General features: G+C 34.9%; 2 protein-coding genes across 5 annotated transcripts in view; one reads left to right on the top strand and one right to left on the bottom strand.

Annotated features, from left to right (window-relative positions):
• The first annotated feature begins 938 nt into the window (after positions 1-938).
• Positions 939-14,167, top strand: fads2 (fatty acid desaturase 2). Its single transcript, XM_042753409.1, has 13 exons — positions 939-1,095; positions 1,945-2,189; positions 3,766-3,876; positions 5,371-5,568; positions 5,771-5,872; positions 8,501-8,626; positions 8,714-8,774; positions 9,464-9,540; positions 9,649-9,746; positions 12,243-12,339; positions 12,416-12,495; positions 12,583-12,708; positions 13,611-14,167. The coding sequence occupies exons 2-13, from the start codon at positions 1,983-1,985 to the stop codon at positions 13,660-13,662; spliced, it is 1,335 nt and encodes a 444-aa protein (XP_042609343.1). The 5' UTR covers positions 939-1,095; positions 1,945-1,982; the 3' UTR covers positions 13,663-14,167.
• Positions 14,001-20,089, bottom strand: part of eps8l2 (EPS8 like 2) — a 40,166-nt gene continuing 34,077 nt past the window's right edge. For all 4 annotated transcript variants that reach the window (XM_042753406.1, XM_042753405.1, XM_042753408.1 and 1 more), the window contains 9 exons: positions 19,523-19,671; positions 18,486-18,633; positions 18,360-18,394; positions 17,247-17,352; positions 16,824-16,973; positions 16,682-16,730; positions 16,420-16,597; positions 15,297-15,429; positions 14,001-15,223 (listed from right to left, as the gene is read on the bottom strand). In XM_042753406.1, the coding sequence (XP_042609340.1) occupies positions 15,152-15,223; positions 15,297-15,429; positions 16,420-16,597; positions 16,682-16,730; positions 16,824-16,973; positions 17,247-17,352; positions 18,360-18,394; positions 18,486-18,633; positions 19,523-19,671 (1,020 nt within the window). In that variant the 3' untranslated portion in view covers positions 14,001-15,151. The remainder of the gene's footprint in view (positions 15,224-15,296; positions 15,430-16,419; positions 16,598-16,681; positions 16,731-16,823; positions 16,974-17,246; positions 17,353-18,359; positions 18,395-18,485; positions 18,634-19,522; positions 19,672-20,089) is intronic.

Here is a 20,089-nt window from a genome sequence, read left to right as displayed (position 1 = left end):
ATAGAAATATGTTTTTAATTTTTCATTTTAGCCTAAAGCTGGAAATTTTAAGTCTGCTAAAACTTTATTAAAAAAAGACCTGAATTAAAATGAAAGTAATGCTACAGCTGCAAAATGTTCTTTTATGCATCTCTGTATCTGCAAATTAGCATGTATGAGCAATCTTATCTCATTTTACTGTAAGCTTTATCAGATGAGAAATCATTCATAGATGTTAATACAACTTGTGAAGGATGGTAAAATGCAACTGTAGAAATTAAAAAGGTTCAGAATAAGTCTGCCGTGTTTTCTTTTGCTCTGAAAAGTCCAAAGTTCTTCTTCTTTTCATTTGAAATGTTTAACAGTCAGATCAGTCACCAATCTGTGCCTATATCACGTCAAATGCTGGAACTCTGCTAAATAATGTCTATAGAGAATTCATATTTGAACAACCGAATTGGAACTGGTTAAATTTATTTTAGTGTAGGAGTTTTTTTTCCCCCCACACATCCAAGTAGGTTTTTTTTTTTTTTTTTTTTTTTTTTTTTTTTAATACAGCTAACTTTTCAAGTTACAAGGAAATGTAATGCCAAAAACATTTTTATTATTATTATTATTATTATTATTATTATTATTATTATTATTATTCTAGAGTGAGATGCATCATGCATTATCCCTTTCTAACTGATTTAGGTCGCTGCATTATTATACTTTTTCCACTCTGTATGCTAAGTTAAATGACTTCTAAACAATTAACAGGTTTCTAATGTATCAGTTTTACATTCTATTTCTGTTAAGATGACTAATATTGTTTCAGCATGACTGCACTTTGCCGGCTGGATGTGCTAATGTGGGACTCGAACCTGAGTAAACTCTTCTTTATCTCCGCGCTCTCCCCTCCCTTCCAAAGTTCTCTCTCTCTTCCTATTGGCTGCTCGTTCGCGAGACTGGCGCAGAGACGCGCGCTGATTGGCCGGTGGCGCTCGAATGATCTGTTCGGAATTCATCAGAAGTACAAGTGATGAAGAGAGTGTATAAGACAGCGCGAGCCTCTCTTCCGCTCCTCTTTATCATCACACACAAACCATATGAGTGTGTGAGGTTTCTGCAGAGAGGGTGAGTGAATTATTGAAAGTGCATTTTCTTTCTTTCCTCTTATGTTAAGTAACAATGTATGCATTGACATCATGCGTTCATTTTCTTTAATGAAAAGAAAGGATGATTTTTTTTCATTGTAATATTTAACAGTTTATTTATTTGAAATGTTCAAATAAGCAGTTCTGAAGCGTCTAGGGTTATACTTTTATTCCTGCTTTGTTTGCATGTTACTTTGTCATGCAAAGTGGGAAAAAACATTAACAGATGTCACTAACGCAAAAATAAGGAAGCAAGCTAAACCTTTCCGTACGTGTATATCAGCATGTATTTCAGGTTTTCTTTGCATTATTAATGAGATTATGTGAGTATTGTTTCATTCCTAAAGACAAGAGTTGTATTTCAGTGCACTATAAAGAGAAAACTGTTGTCATTTCAGCTTGGCCTGACCCTAAAACGATTTTCATTGGTGTAACCTAATGTTTTCAGGTTGATTCTTGTAATATTACTTCATTTTTTTTTTTTTACTTTAACAATATTTAGATGGTAAGCTCAGTTTTGGTTACCTGAGAAAACATTTTGCATTGTGACTATGAACCCTGAACAATGCTGAACAATGGGCTTTGTCTCATAAGATAGTGAGCTCCCTACCTCGACAGCTTTTTGGGAATGGCTGGTTTTTACAACAATGTAGACTTAAAATGAAATTAATTTAGATTGCACCTTTTTGTACATTAAATAGTGCTGAATTAATGGCAGAAGTGAACATTAAATGCAATTTGTTGCATGTTTTGTCAAGTGAGTCAAACTGTTCTTAGACATTCTGATAAACCATATGAAATATTTAATTGTATTGGATTGGTCTTACAGTGCAAAGTAAGCAGCAGTCAGTCAGAGTTTGATCAGCGATGGGCGGCGGAGGACAGCAGACGGACCGGATCGCCGGTACCAATGGGAGGTTCGGCACATACACCTGGGAGGAGGTGCAGAAACACACTAAGTCTGGAGATCAGTGGATCGTGGTGGAAAGGAAGGTTTATAATGTGAGCCAGTGGGTGAAGAGACACCCCGGAGGACTGAGGATCATCGGACACTATGCTGGAGAAGATGCCACGGTGAAACACTCAGCATGAATACATTTACAGTACATTTAACACACGTGGAAGAACTTTTATATACATCACATTGCTGCAAAGCAATGTCTGCATCTCATAATCTAGTGAGCTACCTTCCTAGGCACCCTTTTTCCTTTATGCTTAAAATATTGTGGTAAAATCATTTATTTACATATTTTTGTAGACTGTATTATTGTAAAACAAAGCCTTATTGAGCTGCTAGACTTTTGGTAAAAATTTAAATAAAATGCCAAAAAAAAAAAAGTCAGAATTGTGAGATATAAACAGAATCGTGAGATGTTAATTAACAGTTGGGAGTTTATAATTTGCAATTGTGAGATATAAACTAGTAACTATGAGAAGAAATGTCAGAATTGTGAGATATAAGCTCGCAATTGCGAGGAGAAAAAAAAAGAATTGTGAGAAGTTACATTTACCTCTTTATTTTTTGTTTTGTGGCAGAAAAAACAGGACAAAAACCCCTCAAAACACTAACATAGAATTTAAAAAGAAATAAATAAATACAATTTTAAAATGTTAGAATTGTGAGATATACACATAGAACTCTAAATTGTGAGAAAAAATTCAGAATTCTGAATGAATGAGGCATTTATAAAGTGCTTATATTGTAAATTCCTGTACACCCAAAGTGCTTTACAATCATATCTAGGCATCTCTCCTCAACCACCACCAGCGTGCAGCATCCACCTGGATGATGTGACTGCAGCCACAGCACAACGGCACCAGTGCGCTCCCCACACACCAGCTACAGGTGGAGAGGAGAGAGAGTCATAGAGCCAATCAAGTGGATGGGGATTATTAGGAGGCCATGATTGACAACCAGTGGAGGGAATTTGGCCAGGACACCGGGGAAACACCCCTACTCTTTATTAGAAGTGCCATGGGATTTTTAATGACCACAGAGTGTCAGAACCTCTGTTTAACGTCTCATCCGAAAGATGGTGCTTTTTTAACAGTATAGTGTCCCCATCACTATACTGGGGCATTAGGACCCACACAGACCACAGGGTGAGCACCCCCTGCTGGCCTCACTAACATATCTTCCAACAGCTACTGTACCTAGTTTTCACCGGAGGTCTCCCATCCAGGTACTGACCAGGCTCAACCCTGCTTAGCTTCAGTGGGCGACCAGTCTTGAGCTGCAGGGTGATATGGCTGTGGATGAGATTATATCTCACAATTCTTACTTTTTTTTTTTTTTAGAATTAAAAGAAATTAAGTCTGAATTGTGGGGGAAAAAGTTGCAATTACCTACTTTTATTTCTCCATACATAATGGCCAAATGTACTCTAGTGTTCCATAGTCAAACCCATAATTTGTAGGCATCATACAAAAAATGCTATGTTAATATAAATAATTAATCATGCAAATGTGCATTAATATTCAAATATTACAAACTAGACAGCATTCTGGGGTATTTTAGGCTTGTGTTTCTAATGCCCCATAATGCTGTCTAGGTAGGTGCTTATTAAAGCAGTTGCTTGTTTCAGTGTTGTTGTAATTGTTTCAGATAAGAATAAAATAACAATCATCAATGTTGAATCTGTTGTGACAGGATGCATTTCATGCGTTTCATCCAAACATTCAACTCGTGAGGAAATACATGAAGCCGCTGTTAATTGGGGAGCTTGAGGCATCTGAACCCAGTCAAGACCGCCAGAAAAACGTGAGTACAGAGACTTTACTGAAGCATGACAGACTGTTTCTGATTATTTCCATTAATCTGGTCAGGATGCACTTATCGAATTCAGAATTCAGTTATCGGGTGTGAATTTGAATGAACTGACCACATTACATGGGAAGTTGAGTTGAAATTTAAATTGGGATGACAGGAATTTACTGAATTACAATTCAGAGAAACTTATCAGGTCATTGCACTCTGGGAATTGATTGCATCTGTGTTTCCGTAAGGCTTATAAAATCCTTCAAACTCCAAGACATTTTAGGAATTTTTTTTAACACCTTTAAATAAGTCTGTCAAACAGTCGTTCTAAGGGGCCGTTTACACGACAACGTTTTCAGCCAAAAACTGGAAACTTTTTATGCGTTTTGACTGAACTACAACATAACAACGTAGACATGAGAAACATAAAACGAATATAAATGAAAACGTGTTTCAAAGTGCAAGTCATGCGCGTGTGAAGTACATTTTAGGTTTGTAGACATGCGCAGTATGTGTCGATTTTAAAGGCAAATGCGAACAAACATGCACAACAATGGCGGAGTATATGATACTGTTGTTGCTGTTCAAGAGTTTGCTAATGCTTCTTCAGCAAAGTGTGGATTTACTTCACCAATTTTACAACCAACAGCGGAGATGCATCATATACAACATATAATCGTCACTTCCCTACAGGTACTGTTTACTAACAAGGTGACAGCGCCAACTACTGGCCTGGCATACGTAATACAGCATTTGTGGATGTTTTTGTTGATATGTGTAAACACGAATCATTTTAAAAACGTTGTTGTGTATACATGAAATTTTTTAAAAATGCAAGGGAAAAACTTTGACTACATCGATGTAATGTAAACGTAGCCTAAGTTCAAATGATGAACTTCTCTTTTCTAAAATTGCTATTAAATGACATACTTATGGCATATATCTTGAATTCTGATGTTTTTTTCCTCAGAATTGTGACAAAAGTCAGAATTGTGAAACGAAAAGCCATATAATTGTTTTTTATTTCATTTTCAATTTTAATTCTACTTCTAAATTCAAAACTGAGGAACTGTATTGCAGTTTAAAAGGCGTTCTCAATTCCAATACTGTGCTGCACAGTGTGTTTGATTCCAGAAAGCAGCTATGTGTATTTTATGAGCTCTGGATCATGACCTTCACATCACAGAATGACTGTCAGGCAGTAAATCCACTTTCCAGACACCCAAATAACAGCTTGTTGACTTAAGTGTGACATTAAAGCACAAAAAGCACTGCACCGCTCAGATTAACCTTTGCCCAAAGAAACGAGTCACATACTCCAATTTGGCTTTTACTCCTCTTCTGAGTGATTCAACTACTGTATATTCACGCATTAAAAATTCAGGTCATGAAAGTCGATTCACTCCTGCATTTAAATGCAATTGTCACTCCCTTCGCAGTGTGAGCATGGCCATAGAGGACTGTATTTGTTGTCATTTTACCTTTGATTTCTCTCAGGGGGCTCTTGTGGAGGATTTCCGAGCCCTTCGTGAGCGTCTGGAGGCTGAGGGGTGTTTCAAAACCCAGCCCCTGTTTTTCATCCTGCATCTGGGTCACATCCTGCTCCTGGAGGCCATCGCCCTGATGTTGTTGTGGTACTTTGGAACCGGCTGGATCAACACGGCCATCGTCTCTGTTATACTGGCTACCGCACAGGTACTCATTAAACTGTGTTTAAAAAGAGCAGCAGAATTAGTAACCAAAATCTGTTGCGCTTTGGATGCCGGTGTGCTTAACTAGCTTAGCTACCGTTAGCTGGTCAACAAGCAGTTTTCCTGTAAAGAGCATAACTGGAAATGTCTTGATGCAAAAATCAATAATGTAAATGTTCATGTTTGTTTTGATTGTTTGTCTGTAGTCGCAGGCTGGATGGTTGCAGCATGACTTCGGTCATCTGTCCGTGTTCAAAAACTCACGATGGGATCACTTACTGCACAAATTTGTCATCGGACACCTGAAGGTACCAATATATCCTGCCCAGTCTTCACTAAAAATTATTAAAGATGGTTCCAGGAATACAGCTCATTAGCCTAGCTGTAGGTTATTTTCAGTTGTTCATGTTGTTTTCAGGTTTCACATCTGTAACTTTTAAGTTTTCTTGTCATTTTGTAACTATTTTCGTTGATGTAACGCAAAGTAAATGTAGGTAATTATACCAAAATAATACCGAAGGTTGGGTCCTTCATGACATTTGCACATTTAGTTCATAACAACGATTGGCCTTTTTTAAAAGCAAAAAGTAAAAAGTTTATACAATAGTTTCCACCTTGAAAAGAAGACAGGGTTTCAAGACAGTATTTTACATTTGAACTTCACAAAGTGTATTTTTCTGAAAAGTCAAAGACATCCTTTGACAATAACGTTTTACTAATTTTTTAAATGCAAAAATGTGAAATTCTGAACAATAGTTTTCAACTAGAAAAGAGGGCATTTAGACATTGTTTTAAAAGTTGAACTTCACACAGCATCTTAAAAACATGGTGCGAGGCACTAAAAAATCTGTGGAACAAAAGCATCCATTTATAACGATGTTTCGTGTTTTTTAAAAGCAATAACGTGAAACGTTGAACAATAGCATCCAGATGGAAACGAAGGCGGGATTTTGATTCACATTTTTAAAAGTCAGACTTCCCATAGCATCTTAAAACTGTACCACGAGACTCTGAAAAACCACAGAGGAAAAGATATCTGTTTATAGCGATGTTAAGCTTTTTTTTTTTTTTTTTTTTTAAGTGCCCCTATTATTGGTTAAGAAAGGTTTATATTTTGGTTTTGGGAGTCCCCAACAACAGGTTGACATGCATGCAAGGTAAAAAAAAAACTTTCATTTTCTTATAATATGCATTTATTTTTACCTTATTTGCTCAACGACTCCCTAACGATTCGCTCAACGATTCCTTTTTCCAAACCTCTCCTTTGCATGTCGCTGATCTGCGGTGATTAGTCTGATTGGTCTCATTTTCATTTCATCATGCCTGTAATGCCTGATAAAGCAGCGTTTGTGAGCGCAGTGCTGCTTTGTGTACAGCGTTACCAGGGAGACCGCTATTAATACCACTACAAAAGCTGCACCTAGTGGCATTTTCAGTCAGACCAACGTGAAAAGACCAACAAGTGGGTGGGCAATATGCTAATGTTTCATGTTGACGTGACAATGATGACATGAAACGGCTTGGGATTCGTCTTAAAAATGACTCATTTAAATGAATCAGAGTCGACTCTTTTGAGAGATAATAACTTTATACACGGTGCACTTTCATATTTAAAACTTTGCAGGATGTTTTCATTCACTTAGAGCTGTGTTACACACTGCATGAAAGGTCAAAGCTAAAATGGAAAATATCAAACTATAGTATCCCTTTAAAAAGAATGCAGGGTTTTTAGCCTTTTGTTTTGAAACCTTGCCACAAAACACTGAAAATACTGAAAATACACATACTGTATATCCACCTGGACAAGAAGGATTTTGAGATACAGTTTATCAAAGTCAAACTTCACAAGTGAGACACTGAAAAAGACTTTTACCATTTTTAACAGTCAGTAACGGCCTTCTGAAGCAAATCGAGGAGTTAAGAGCATACAACAGTTAGCGGAAGCTAGAGATTATGATTTATAAAGTTTTAATATAGATATTTTCATTGCAACACTCCATCTAGGAAGGGATTAATTAACTCCCGGAGCCATGTGGAGCACTTTTTATGATGGATAGACGCACTTTATTTTGCTTCAAAATGTCGATCTCCATTAAAAAGCTTCGAAGAGCCAGGACATTTTTTTAAATAACTCTAATTGCATTTGTCTGAAAGAAGAAAGTCATATACACATAGGATGGCTTGACGTAAGTAAATCATGGGATAATTTTAATTTTTGAGTGAACTAATTGTTTAAAAAAGCAGTGTGAGATAAATCAAAGACATGCATCTAGCACAAGTTTAAAGACAGCAATTAAAAGCAGCGCTGTAGAGTGCAAAAACACGTTCTGTGTGAACCTCTTTTACATGTACTTTAAAAGTGCAATCTCAGTTTAGGCTTTAGTTTGTCCGAAATTGTAATCAGTTTTTAAGCGAAGTCATCCTAGCAGACGCAGGTAATGTGATTGTAGCTCAGCTTCGTCCAGCATGTATAAATATCAAATGTCAGCTGACTTCGACATTGTTTGAAAGCTCTAAAAGTCAGAAGTGTTGTGCGATGTGTGTTTAATCCACTCAATTACATTGTATTTTTACTTGTATTTTTCGACAGATACGGAAAACCATCCATTCATTTGATTACAACTGCACATGTAAAAATTTGATAAATATATGTAAATATAATTCACTCAAAACACAAAAACCAATTAAATTTGAGCTTAAAAATGTTCTGCTTTTTGATACAGTTTATGCTACTTAGTAGAGTGTCACATTGTTAGCTTAGCATCATGCTAACAACAAACTTGAGTCTACCATGTGCTTTTGCATGAGAAGTGCTGTTTGTATGTTCATGAAAGTTGCTGTGTATAAAACATCTCAATTTAAAATCAGTTTTGGAACCTGTATTGGTCTGTCTGTTTGTGTGTCTGATGGTTTTGTTTTTATGCATTATTCCTCAGGGAGCATCTGCGGGCTGGTGGAACCATCGCCACTTCCAGCATCACGCTAAACCCAACATTTTCAAGAAGGACCCAGACGTCAACATGCTCAATGCGTTTGTAGTGGGAAACGTGCAGCCTGTGGAGGTACGAACACACCATCTGCATGATGCATACGTGAAGAAAATACTCGATCGGATCTGATTGGACTCTTTCTGTCTGTCTTTACTACAGTACGGCGTTAAAAAGATCAAGACGCTGCCTTACAACCATCAGCACAAGTACTTCTTCTTCAGTAAGTCGCTTTATGCAACAGCGTCTACAGGAATGTTTACAAGCTTCCTACTGGAATTTATATGATAATTTGGATCGCAAAGGATCCTTATAAAAATAAATAAGATCCTACTAGATAAGCTGAAGTACTATTTTATCTTTAATTAAACAATTAAATATTGCCTATATTTAAATATTGCTTAATTTAAGTCAAAATTTGAAATGCATAAGAAAAAAAACTTAAAACTTACTAATTATTATATTGAAAATATTATTTTATTGTCCTTCAGTGGCATTTTATTATATTATATCTTATTTATTATATAGTATATTATTTGAAAATATTTATATATTATATATCAATAGTATTAAATATTTATATATATATATATATATATATATATATATATATATACAGAAAATACTATAAATTTTATATTTATACATTTACAGCTGTACATAACATTTATAACATTAATGTATACTGTGTATGTGTGTGTGTGTGTGTCTATATAAATTAAAAATATAATTTTATATCATAATAAACATATTCATCAAACCTTAAATGTTTATTAAATATTTTGCCATGTATTAATAATTCGACAATGTGTTCCATTATCATCAAGAGTCCCATTTAGCATATTTTATCATGTCTATTTTGCAAATTTCCAGGCATGATGTTCACCATCTTCTTCTGTTGTTATTTCTCAGTTGGACCTCCTCTGCTCATTCCGGTGTATTTCCAGTTCCAGATCATTCAGAATATGATCACACATGGTCTGTGGGTGGTAGGTTACCATGATTGCTTTGACTCTTACCATGTTTATGCAGCTGAATGTGATTTTACAGCACTTTCTCTGCCCTTATCTCATCTCGTCTCGTCTTATCTGTTTTAGGACCTTATGTGGTGTATAAGTTACTACGTTCGCTACTTCCTGTGTTACACACAGTTCTACAGTGTGCTTTGGGCGGTGCTTCTGTTTAATATCGTGAGGTACAAATAATAATTTCATTTACTACTTCTGCTTTAAACTTAATGTAGTACCATGTTTTTTGCACTTGGACCATGTAGTGCCAAGCTTTTCTTTCACTTGCCAAAAATGATCTTGGTACTATTAAGGTTTTGTGGGGCATTTACCATAGTACTACCATAATATTTTTGCAGATACCTTGTTATATGAATATAATCATTCAGTACTATGATGTAAATCAAAGTACTATGGTTTATCGTTCCACACTGCTCTGTTTGTGTATGAGAGAGAGAGAAAGAGAGAGAGAGAGGTGGGCGTGTCCTTCAGATCTCTGTGATTAATCTCACAGCTGCAGGTGTGTAAGAGGTTATAAAGCTGTGTGACGTCAGATCACAGTGTCTTTTCTTCAAATCTTTTGTCTTTATTTCCCCCTTCCCTGCAGTATAGTGATATAATAGTTCCTCTGTTCTCTACTCTTTTATATTATGAAGTTATGTTTGATTTTGTATCCCAAAGAACCAGTTCTTTTTCAGTTGTTTTCTGTGGAGTGGGGTTTTTTTTCAATCACTCTGACACTATGTAATGTTTTGTTAAAAATAATTTCAAATATTGATTTCTGATCAGTGAAAACCAATTTTAAGAAAAAAAAAAAAAAAATACATGTCAAATTGGAGATAAAACAAATCAATTTTACCGATCACAGATACCAAGACAACACATATACCAAAATTATAGTTTTCATGACAGATTTATTTAAACAGACATTAAATAATGAAGACATAACTACCAGGTTATTTAAAAATATAAAGCATATGTATTTATCAAAATCTTCCCTCTAGAGTGTTTTTTTTTTCTAGTGCACTATTGAGCTTTAGACATTGAATGGTTTCCTGGGGTCATGGGACCTTATATACAAGCTATTTTATTGACCTCTTTCTGCAGGTGAAATGCACATCAACTAAAGGCACTGACCAAATAAAAAACAATAAAAAAAAATCTATTAAAAAGGAGAAATCGATATTGTCAACCCAGCCTCAGTGTCCACACTGCTGACAGGGTTACCTGCTGTAGTTAAAATGGAACTTCAGTACATTTATATTTATGCATTTAGCAGACGCTTTTATCCAAAGCAACTTACAGTGCATTCAGGCTAACATTTTTTACCTAACATGTGTTCCCTGGGAATCGAACCCACAACCTTTTGCGCTGCTAACGCAGTGCTCTACCACTGAGCCACAGTGTTCCCATCTCCGTCCTTTAAATCCATTTCAGCCGAGACTGAATATTTTTGGTTGATGAACTTTTGGTACATTACCAATTACTAATTTGCACTTAAAATTTGTTAAATGTTCTGCCGTTTTCCTCTTGTTTTAGATATGCTTAAAAATTGGAATGCCAACTACCCATATATCAATGTACCTTGTTTTACCACCAAAAAAACTTCAGTACTGTTTTTGAGAGACAGTTTGTTGATTTGGATAGGAGTACCAAAATAATGTCTTTGCATACTTTGATAGGCCTACTAACAAAGCCGTTAAGGTAGTAGGTATGCTTACATGCACTCATTTTTGTCAGTCGGATTGAATTCAATATGATTGCAGATTCGGAAAGTTTTGTTTATATGAACCCTAAACATTGCATTCCATGTCACATATTAATTTACATGTGCATTACATGTATTCCGAACAAAAACCACCGCGTTCAGAGAAAGTCACCACATTAAGTACCGTTTTTGATTTGGCGCAATTAAAAAGATAGCTGACATGTATGACAAACAAGCTTTTTTTATTTGCAAAAATATTTTAATTCAAGCGCAGGGCTGTCACAATATCACTACACGTTTATCGTGGCCACAAATATTCACCATTCTATCAGTCAAATTCTTCTTTATTTTTCTTTTTATGAAGAGTTGCCCTAAACAGAAGAGACTAAAATGGTGGCATGGTACAGCTGCAAAGTACAAAGATTTATGAGAATAACAATTTTTTTTTTTTTACTCTAAATTAATGTTTTAGATAATTCTTTGAACTGATTCTTATTACAGAATGAGGCAGAAATGATATTATTTTATAGTATTCTGTACGTGATAAATGTTATGTTAGTTAGCATTACCTTAAATACATGTCCTTATTAAAATACCAGAGATGGCTTGATGAACACAAACCATATACTGTTAAAATTGTTTGCTGATTGGTTTCATTTTTTTTTTTTTTTTTATCAGATAAAACATCTTTATTCTGCATTTTACTCATCTACAGTGATAGCTGGATGCCTACATGGAATTTCCTAAAACGTTAATTAAATTTTATCATTACTCCTATGAGTCTTGCCTGTGGACTTTCTTTCCAAGGGCGCTGTATGTGTGTGTATTTATAAATACATCATAAATATACAGTACACAAACATATATTATGTAAGCAAAATTTTTACTTGGATGCGATTAATCGTTAGACGGCTCTAAATTTCATGTTTTGACCAGTCGCATGACTGTGGTGTGAATGTGTTCCTGTGGGCCGCAGGTTCATGGAGAGTCACTGGTTTGTGTGGGTGACCCAGATGAGCCACATCCCCATGGACATCGACTACGAGAAACACCAAGACTGGCTTAACATGCAGGTACATTCTGAACCGTCCCGGCCGCACTGGGTTTAAAGTCTTTCAACCATGCCAACTCTGTGTTTCTGTCATTTAGCTGGATGCAACCTGTAACATCGAGCAATCCTTCTTCAACGACTGGTTCAGCGGACACCTCAACTTTCAGATCGAGCACCAGTAAGAAAAACAGAAGTAGTTTCAGTGCAAAAATGGCTGCTTCTTTATCTTCTGCGCTTCACAACTTGTGATTTGTTCTTGTCCCAGTCTCTTTCCCACGATGCCTCGGCACAATTACTGGCGCGCCGCTCCACGTGTGCGAGCGTTGTGTGACAAATATGGAGTCAAGTACCAAGAGAAGGGCTTGTATGAGGCCTTTGTGGACATTGTCAGGTATGATGCACACCTGAAATCTCACGACGTGACCTTCAAAAAGTGCTCTTGCTCCGAACTATTCCTATATAACAACACTGACAAACAATTTCATCATCTGTTGTTATTGGGGTCAGTTTGGCCCAGACTCAGTTTTCAAACAGCTTGAAATATAGGTTAGCCTGTTTACTTTTGCTTAAAATTTGGTGAATACTTCTCATTTAGGGTCATGAATGTGCAGGCAAAGTTTCGACACAGACGTATTTTGGAAAGGCAGTACAAATTTAGTTTGTCATATTGACTCCCCAATTGATTTCCTTGCATTGGACCCCAGGACGATAGAAATAACACAGTAAAAAAGAATACATTTCTCACAAGTGTTTTTGTTTTATTTTATTAATATTTTGAGTTTTTTATATATATTATGTATCATTTTTATTAATTAGTTTACGTCTATATAATTTTTTTTTAGTTTAGTTATTTTAGTACATTAAGTTAAACTAAATTTTATTGAAATTAAATTTATTTCAAGTAATATTATTATTATTATTATTATTATTATTATTTTTATTATTATTTAATGGTTTTTAGTTTTAGTTAACTGTAAAAACCCTGGTCTGTAAAAAACTATAATAGGGGGGTTCTATTTGTAAATTATTTATTTTATTTTATTTTGCAAATTGCATGGAAACCATTGTGGGTTAATTTAACCCCAAACACAGTTTTTGGACACAACAGGAGAGTTTGTGACATTTACTGAGTGAAACCAGGAAAAACATAATGGGAGTTGATTTTATCCATTTGGGAATTGATTGGCTTATGAAGTGTCTATATATGAATGATTCATACTTTTAATATTCATATTTTGCATGCATTCACTGGCAGATGCTTCAGCACTAACTCTACCTTTACTCCTCTCTCAGGTCTTTGGAAAAATCTGGAGAACTCTGGCTGGATGCGTACCTCAACAAATAAAACCTCACTTCTGTTTGCACAAAAAAATTCAAAGCTGAGCAGAATCCACCAATCAGAGCAAGAACGTCGCGGACTAGGCATTAAAAAGTCTCATAACTAAAAGACCAGTCAATCAGATTGCTAAAATGACACGTAGCACTTTTGTTTTTGGTATTTGAAGGGTAATTAAATGTGTTTACAAAGAGACTGAGATGTATAGGTCTTGCTCCTAATAAAGGACATATCTGAAGGTACAAGAACGTGCATGAATGACCTGGAAGTTGTGTGATTGCTGGATTACAATTGCTGAAGTTTAGATTTGCGTAGTTGCTAGATGCATTGAATATTTTGAGGCACAATCTTTATGGTAGTCACTTTATTTCTGAAATTTACAGCGATTTGGTTTTTATAAATAACATTTGGAGAAACTAGCAGAGGATAATACTAAGAGGTTGTACTTCTGGTTTAATATGACATTTAATTTGATTTCCTACAATTGTTATCCGATTAAACTGATTAAATCTCATCTGTGTGTCTTTTAAAGAGTCTCTATTGTGATTAAACCACATACTATTAGACCAAAGTCTCTAAATGCGCTTTATACATATAAAAAAAGACATGCATGAATCCAACTGATAAATGTACTGTTCTCGCTTCATTCATTCGGCATCGGAACATGCATGATGCGACTGAATTTAGCACATTATTTACATTTGTTTCTTTCAAAAACCAATGTCACAGATGCAATCATACATCAAACCCCAAAAAACATTGACTCCGCTCAGACTCGGGTGAAGCTCACCTGTTAACATGTACAGCTCACACTGAACCACTACAAGAAAGCTTAAATTTACATTTTTGCACTATACTGTACGTATTGCATTTCACCTAAGCTTAAAACAGGAATCATCAAAAATGACAAACTCAAAATGTGTGCATTTGGGAAGCAGTGGATAAAATGACACGGAAATGCAAAAAGGTCCCAAAATAGTAATTTTTCTTTCAGAATTTTTCTTTTGATTTTGAAGTGACAAGTCACTATACTGCTATTCATTTTATATATATATATATATATATATATATATATATATATATATATATATATATATATATATATATATAAAATTTAATAATTGAAAATTACATCTAATCTATTTGCAATTGTGGTTAAAATGACATGAAAATGCAAAAAATAAAATGTTAATAGTCCTTTATTTTTATCGTTTATAATTTTTCTTTTCATTTTGAAGCATGACCTGTACATGTTTTCGTGAGATTCACCCATACATTGTTTTCATGCAATAAAGAGTAGTAAGTATTTTCCAGCATGAAGGAGATGACATATGTGGATAAATTACAATAAGGTCCGAACATACACTAATAATAAAAAGCACAGACAATAAATATACAATTAAAAAATATATTGGATTAGTTGTTTGGTCATTGGTGGGTTTGGTTGACGGTTACTGTTGCCAGGTGACTGTTTGATTGACAGTCTGTGTGAGCGTGTTTAGGGGGCAGATGAAATTTTCTCTTGTTGTTTAGTCAGAATCTCCTGCAGTTCTGTGTCTCCTCGACTCTTCTGATGGAGAGAGAAAAGACAAATGAGCAGAGTTCTGTGCTGCTGAGTGCAATCTGTGTGAAGTGTCACTGACCTCTAGTTGTGATTTCTGGACGGTGATCTGGCTGTAGACACGAGATCCCTCGTCTCCACACACAGTCTTCAGATGATCTTTATTCAGAGAGAAGAGCTGAGCGCCGGTCAGGATGCCCAGACGCTCCACCGTCCTGACAGACAGACACACGGCATGGACTTATTTCCCAACTTTTATCTCACTTTGTGCATTTCATGGGGTCTTTTTTATTTATTTATTATTATTATTATTGTTATTATTATTACATTTTGTTTGCTGTGGACTTATTTCTCAACATTTATCTCACTTTGTGCATTTCATGGGAACTTTATTTACTTTATTTATTTTTTATTATTACATTTTGTTTACTATCGCTTATATTTTTATTTTAATATCTTTCAAAGTTTAGAAAGCTTAATGAGTTCTCAGAAGAAGAAAAAACATTTTAATTTCATTTTATTTTAATGTTTTCAGTTTAGGATTAATTAATTATTAATTAAAAGAGTTCACAAAAAAAAAAAAAAAATTTCAGGTTTCAGTCAAAAATCAATATATTTTTCATAGTTTAGAAGGCTTAATGAGTTTTCACAAAAATAAAATTAAACATAATAATAAATAATTTTTCCACAGTGTACAGGGCTTAAGTTAGTGAAAATATTTTATTTTAATAAATTCTTTATCGTTTAAAAGGCTTTGGGTTCTCAGTAAAAATAAATTGTATATTTTTAAAAGTTTCTTATTATTTAGGATTTAATTTTTGGTAAAATGTCTTTTTTTTTTTTCATTTGTAATATTTTTCATAATTTAGTAGCCTTAATGAGTTTTCAGTAAAAAAAAAAAATTATAATAATAATAAAAATGTCATAGTTTAGTAGGCTTAATGAGGTCTTAATGAGTAAGAATAATTAGCATGTATTTTTATATGTTCTTTATAGTTTAGAAGGCTTGATGAATTCTCAGTAAATACATGTTTTATTTTATCTGAATATTTTTCATAGTTTAGAAGACTTCAGTTTTCAGAATGAATGATTTCTTTTCATTTTAAGGTTGTTTTTATTTTATAGTTTAGGATCGAGTCCAGTTAGAAACAAAATAATTGAAAACAAATTCTACAGTAAGTCAATGATTTTATCTGAACACTCACGGTTTGGAGAAGCCCTTGGCCTTGAGCCAGGTGGTGACCTCGGCCGGACTGGAGTCGAAGGCCAGCGGGACAGTAGACTGACGCACCACCTTGAAGTTCCTCGTGGGCTGTTGGACCTTGTTTCCACTGATCAACATGAGCAGCTCATCGTTCACTTTCTCCATATGTTGAGTGTGACCTGAGGACAGTTAAATACACACTTTCAGATGTGCTCTGATCTGAATCTGATCATATTTATCTCGTATATTTGTCTCAAACTCACTGTCTTTGTCACTGCCCATCGAGCCGGAGGGCGACTGTCCTCGGTATGGCTGTGTGAGAGACAAAATAATGATTCATTAGTGTTTTTAATGATGCCAAAAATGGCTTGTTTTTCTGCTGTTTTACTGTGTAAATGTGTTTACCGGACTGTAGGGTATTGCTGGACTGTATGGCGGGTCAATCATAGTTTGAGGGTCCTCCAGTTTTACCACATCCAGGATATTATAGGGCACGTATCCCGCCTGTCCGCTTCGATTCCTCAGCTTCCACCACTGCTTATCATCCTCCAACACTAAAACACACAACCATTAGTTCCTTCAGAACACTACTTCTATTGCACCAAATTTTGCAAGTGCTTTTTGTCAAGGGAATGTGCATAGCAGCTAAGATCAGCTCATCTTTTGGGAATCTGATCTGATTCATAATGAGATCTCTGACTTTTGAGACCGATTTGAAAGGAAACAATTTTCTCAGGAGAATCATCTCCATTAGAGCTCAATGTAATCTCATAGCTGTCTTCGAGAAGCGCTTGAGATGTTAAACCTGATTTTTCACAGTCTTCATACCTCCAGAATTTCGTCTTGAAGCACCGACAGCTCGTTTGCGTTCCGTGCCACAAAGTGGTAGCGGATCTTTGCATACTTGCGAGAAGCAGGAGACGTTGAGAAAGACCTGGAAAAAACATGAACGCAACAAGCTGATCAGAAAGAACGTCTTCACATGGAGCGACAGTCATTCAGCATTATGACTTTCGGGTTTGGAACGACATGAGGATGAGTAATTAATGACAGAATTTTCATTTTTGGGTGAACTAAACCTTTAAATGCCTTAAATGAGGTTTGTTTATTTTCATGTTTTATTATACAAAATATAATGCATTATTATTACAGAATTGCTTTTAAAAGCTTTTACTTGTCTTGAACAAGATCTAGAGGTTGTCTGCACACTGAAAAGATTAACTCATCTACTCACTAATCGCTTCATAAACTCTGTAAACTACTGAACTTTCAGGGAAAATGTTTTTAAACAAAGACTGAAAACGTTGATGGAAGCTAAACGGTGGTGTCATGTGACTTCACTTATAGCCTGTGTATAGCTTTTTACTTTTGGCAAACATATTTAGGCTTCATCAGTCGTGATGATTATCATGATTAAAATATGTACAAATCAAAGTTTTGATTATTTTCTGCAATAATCCAAGAGCCAATAGAAAAATGCTGTTGGGTTTTTGATGATGGAACCATGGTGATGAGAACTTATGAAAAAATAATAAAACACTAAATTCGTGGAATGCCATTGTTTTGGCCCAATGAAATAGTAATTAATAAAATGTAGAAAACCACATGTGACAGCTTGCCAAAACCTGACATTAACTAAAAAAAATACCATTTATTCCTGAACTATTTTGATTAAATATACGATGATCGTCTGAATGTATATCAGTTTTAGCAAAAAAAAAACATGAAATTGTCATTTGAGTTTGAATGACACAATTCACTTAAATTCTAATTTAATTTAATTCTAGATCAGAGCGAAACGTGTTGAAATGACCTCGTTGCTGGAAGGACCTCATGAAATAATTCACTTTTTGAACACAAGCAGTGCCTTTTTTCTAATGTTTTTCTAACTACAGATCAAAACCCGAACGTTTCTGAGATATAGAATGACAAGTAACTCACCCGTTTGAAGAGAGCGATGACTGTGATCCATAGAACTGAGATGGAATAGAGGGAAAAGATGATATGCATGTAATACAGAGAGGAGGTTTTCACACAGAAGAGATGGTGATGTTTCATCGCTCTCACCTCTTTGGGTCTGTATTCTGTCTGCACCGGTGCTCCGGCGGTCTCCGTCTCCCACGGCGACGAGCGGAACAGTTCCAGCGGCGGCTCCCAGCCGTTCCGGAACTTTGGGACGTACAGAGGAGCACACTGATCTTTCGGCCAATCAGCTCTAAGATACACAAAGACACGCCCAGAATCAGACAACAAACAGACTGGTCAGTTTTTCTACGACTGATGCTAGTCTAGACAGACCATTTTTTATTTTGACACTTTCTTTCTTTATTTATTCATTCATTCATTCATTCTAAAGAGATACCATCAAATATATCCCATATTATTTCATACAATAAAAATAATATTAGCCATTAAAAAATATCAGTTGATTACTAGCCAACACTGCTAAAGTTTAAAAATCATTCACAATAAAACATGCATACTAATGTTTTTTTTTTCAATGATCGATGCTAATCTAGAGAATGTTTTATTTTTAGTTATTCATTTAATTTTAAAGAGATGACATTTACATATACCCAATAATAATAAATTTTACACAAAGTATTTATTTAATTTTTATTTAATTTTCTTTTCTTAATATTTAATCCAAAATATTACAATAATAATAAATTTTACACAAAGTATTTAAAAATGTAATGAATATATTAATATATATTAATATATTTATAAAATAATAATAATAACAATATCTAGGGAAGATATTTTATTTTGATACATTTTAAAATGTATTTAATCATTAATTCATTCATTCTAAAGATATAACATAAGATATATCTAATAATAATAATATCAGCCATTATATAAATCGATCACTAGTCAAATTTGCTCAGATTAAAAACTTTACACTATTTGCTCAATTCACAGTAAAAAGTAACACCTAAGTAATCCTGTTTATTTAACCATTGAAATGCCAATTTTGGGACTGAAATCATCTGATACTGATCCTCTCAAAATGAGAAACAGTGGCTGACTACGCAGCTGGATGTATCTGTTTACCACTGGCACACACTCCTGTAACACATCCACAGCAGCTGAATCATCACCTGGGCCGCGTCCAGCCGTCTCCCAGCAGCTCAAAGATGGTCATCTCTTTGGGAGTCAGGTGTCCTCTCAGGAAGTCCACTGTGTCCCGGGACAGGTGAGGAGAGATGACCGCACGCGGCAGCTCGGGACCGCCAGAACTCTGCAGTATCTGAATTCACACACAAACAAGTTTTTTAGTGATCAAGAGCTGCTTTCAAAGTGTACACATTATACTGAATCAGCCATTGCAAAATAACTGTTGTACACCATTGCATTCTGTTGTTATACCAAACAGGGGAATGATGATGATGATTATTACTACTATTATATTATTGTGCTACTGTCAAAAGAGTAGTAGTAGTTTTTGGGGGTGTTCTCAAAGGTAAATAAGATTCATAATGATTTAACTTATTTACAGTTATTGATTCATCTAAGATGATTTATTTAGGGTTTTTTATATTAATTGTATTTTTTTTAATAATTACATTTTTTTATATAAAATGCAAAAAGGTTTTGGTTTGGTCTGTAGTAATTTTAATCAATTTCTAAAAAAAAAAAAGGATGCATATAACAACATAAAATATAAT

The sequence above is a fragment of the Cyprinus carpio genome, chromosome B25 (genome assembly GCF_018340385.1).
Source record: "Cyprinus carpio isolate SPL01 chromosome B25, ASM1834038v1, whole genome shotgun sequence".
Lineage (NCBI taxonomy): Eukaryota > Metazoa > Chordata > Actinopteri > Cypriniformes > Cyprinidae > Cyprinus > Cyprinus carpio.
This window is presented reverse-complemented; position numbering and strand designations above follow the sequence as displayed.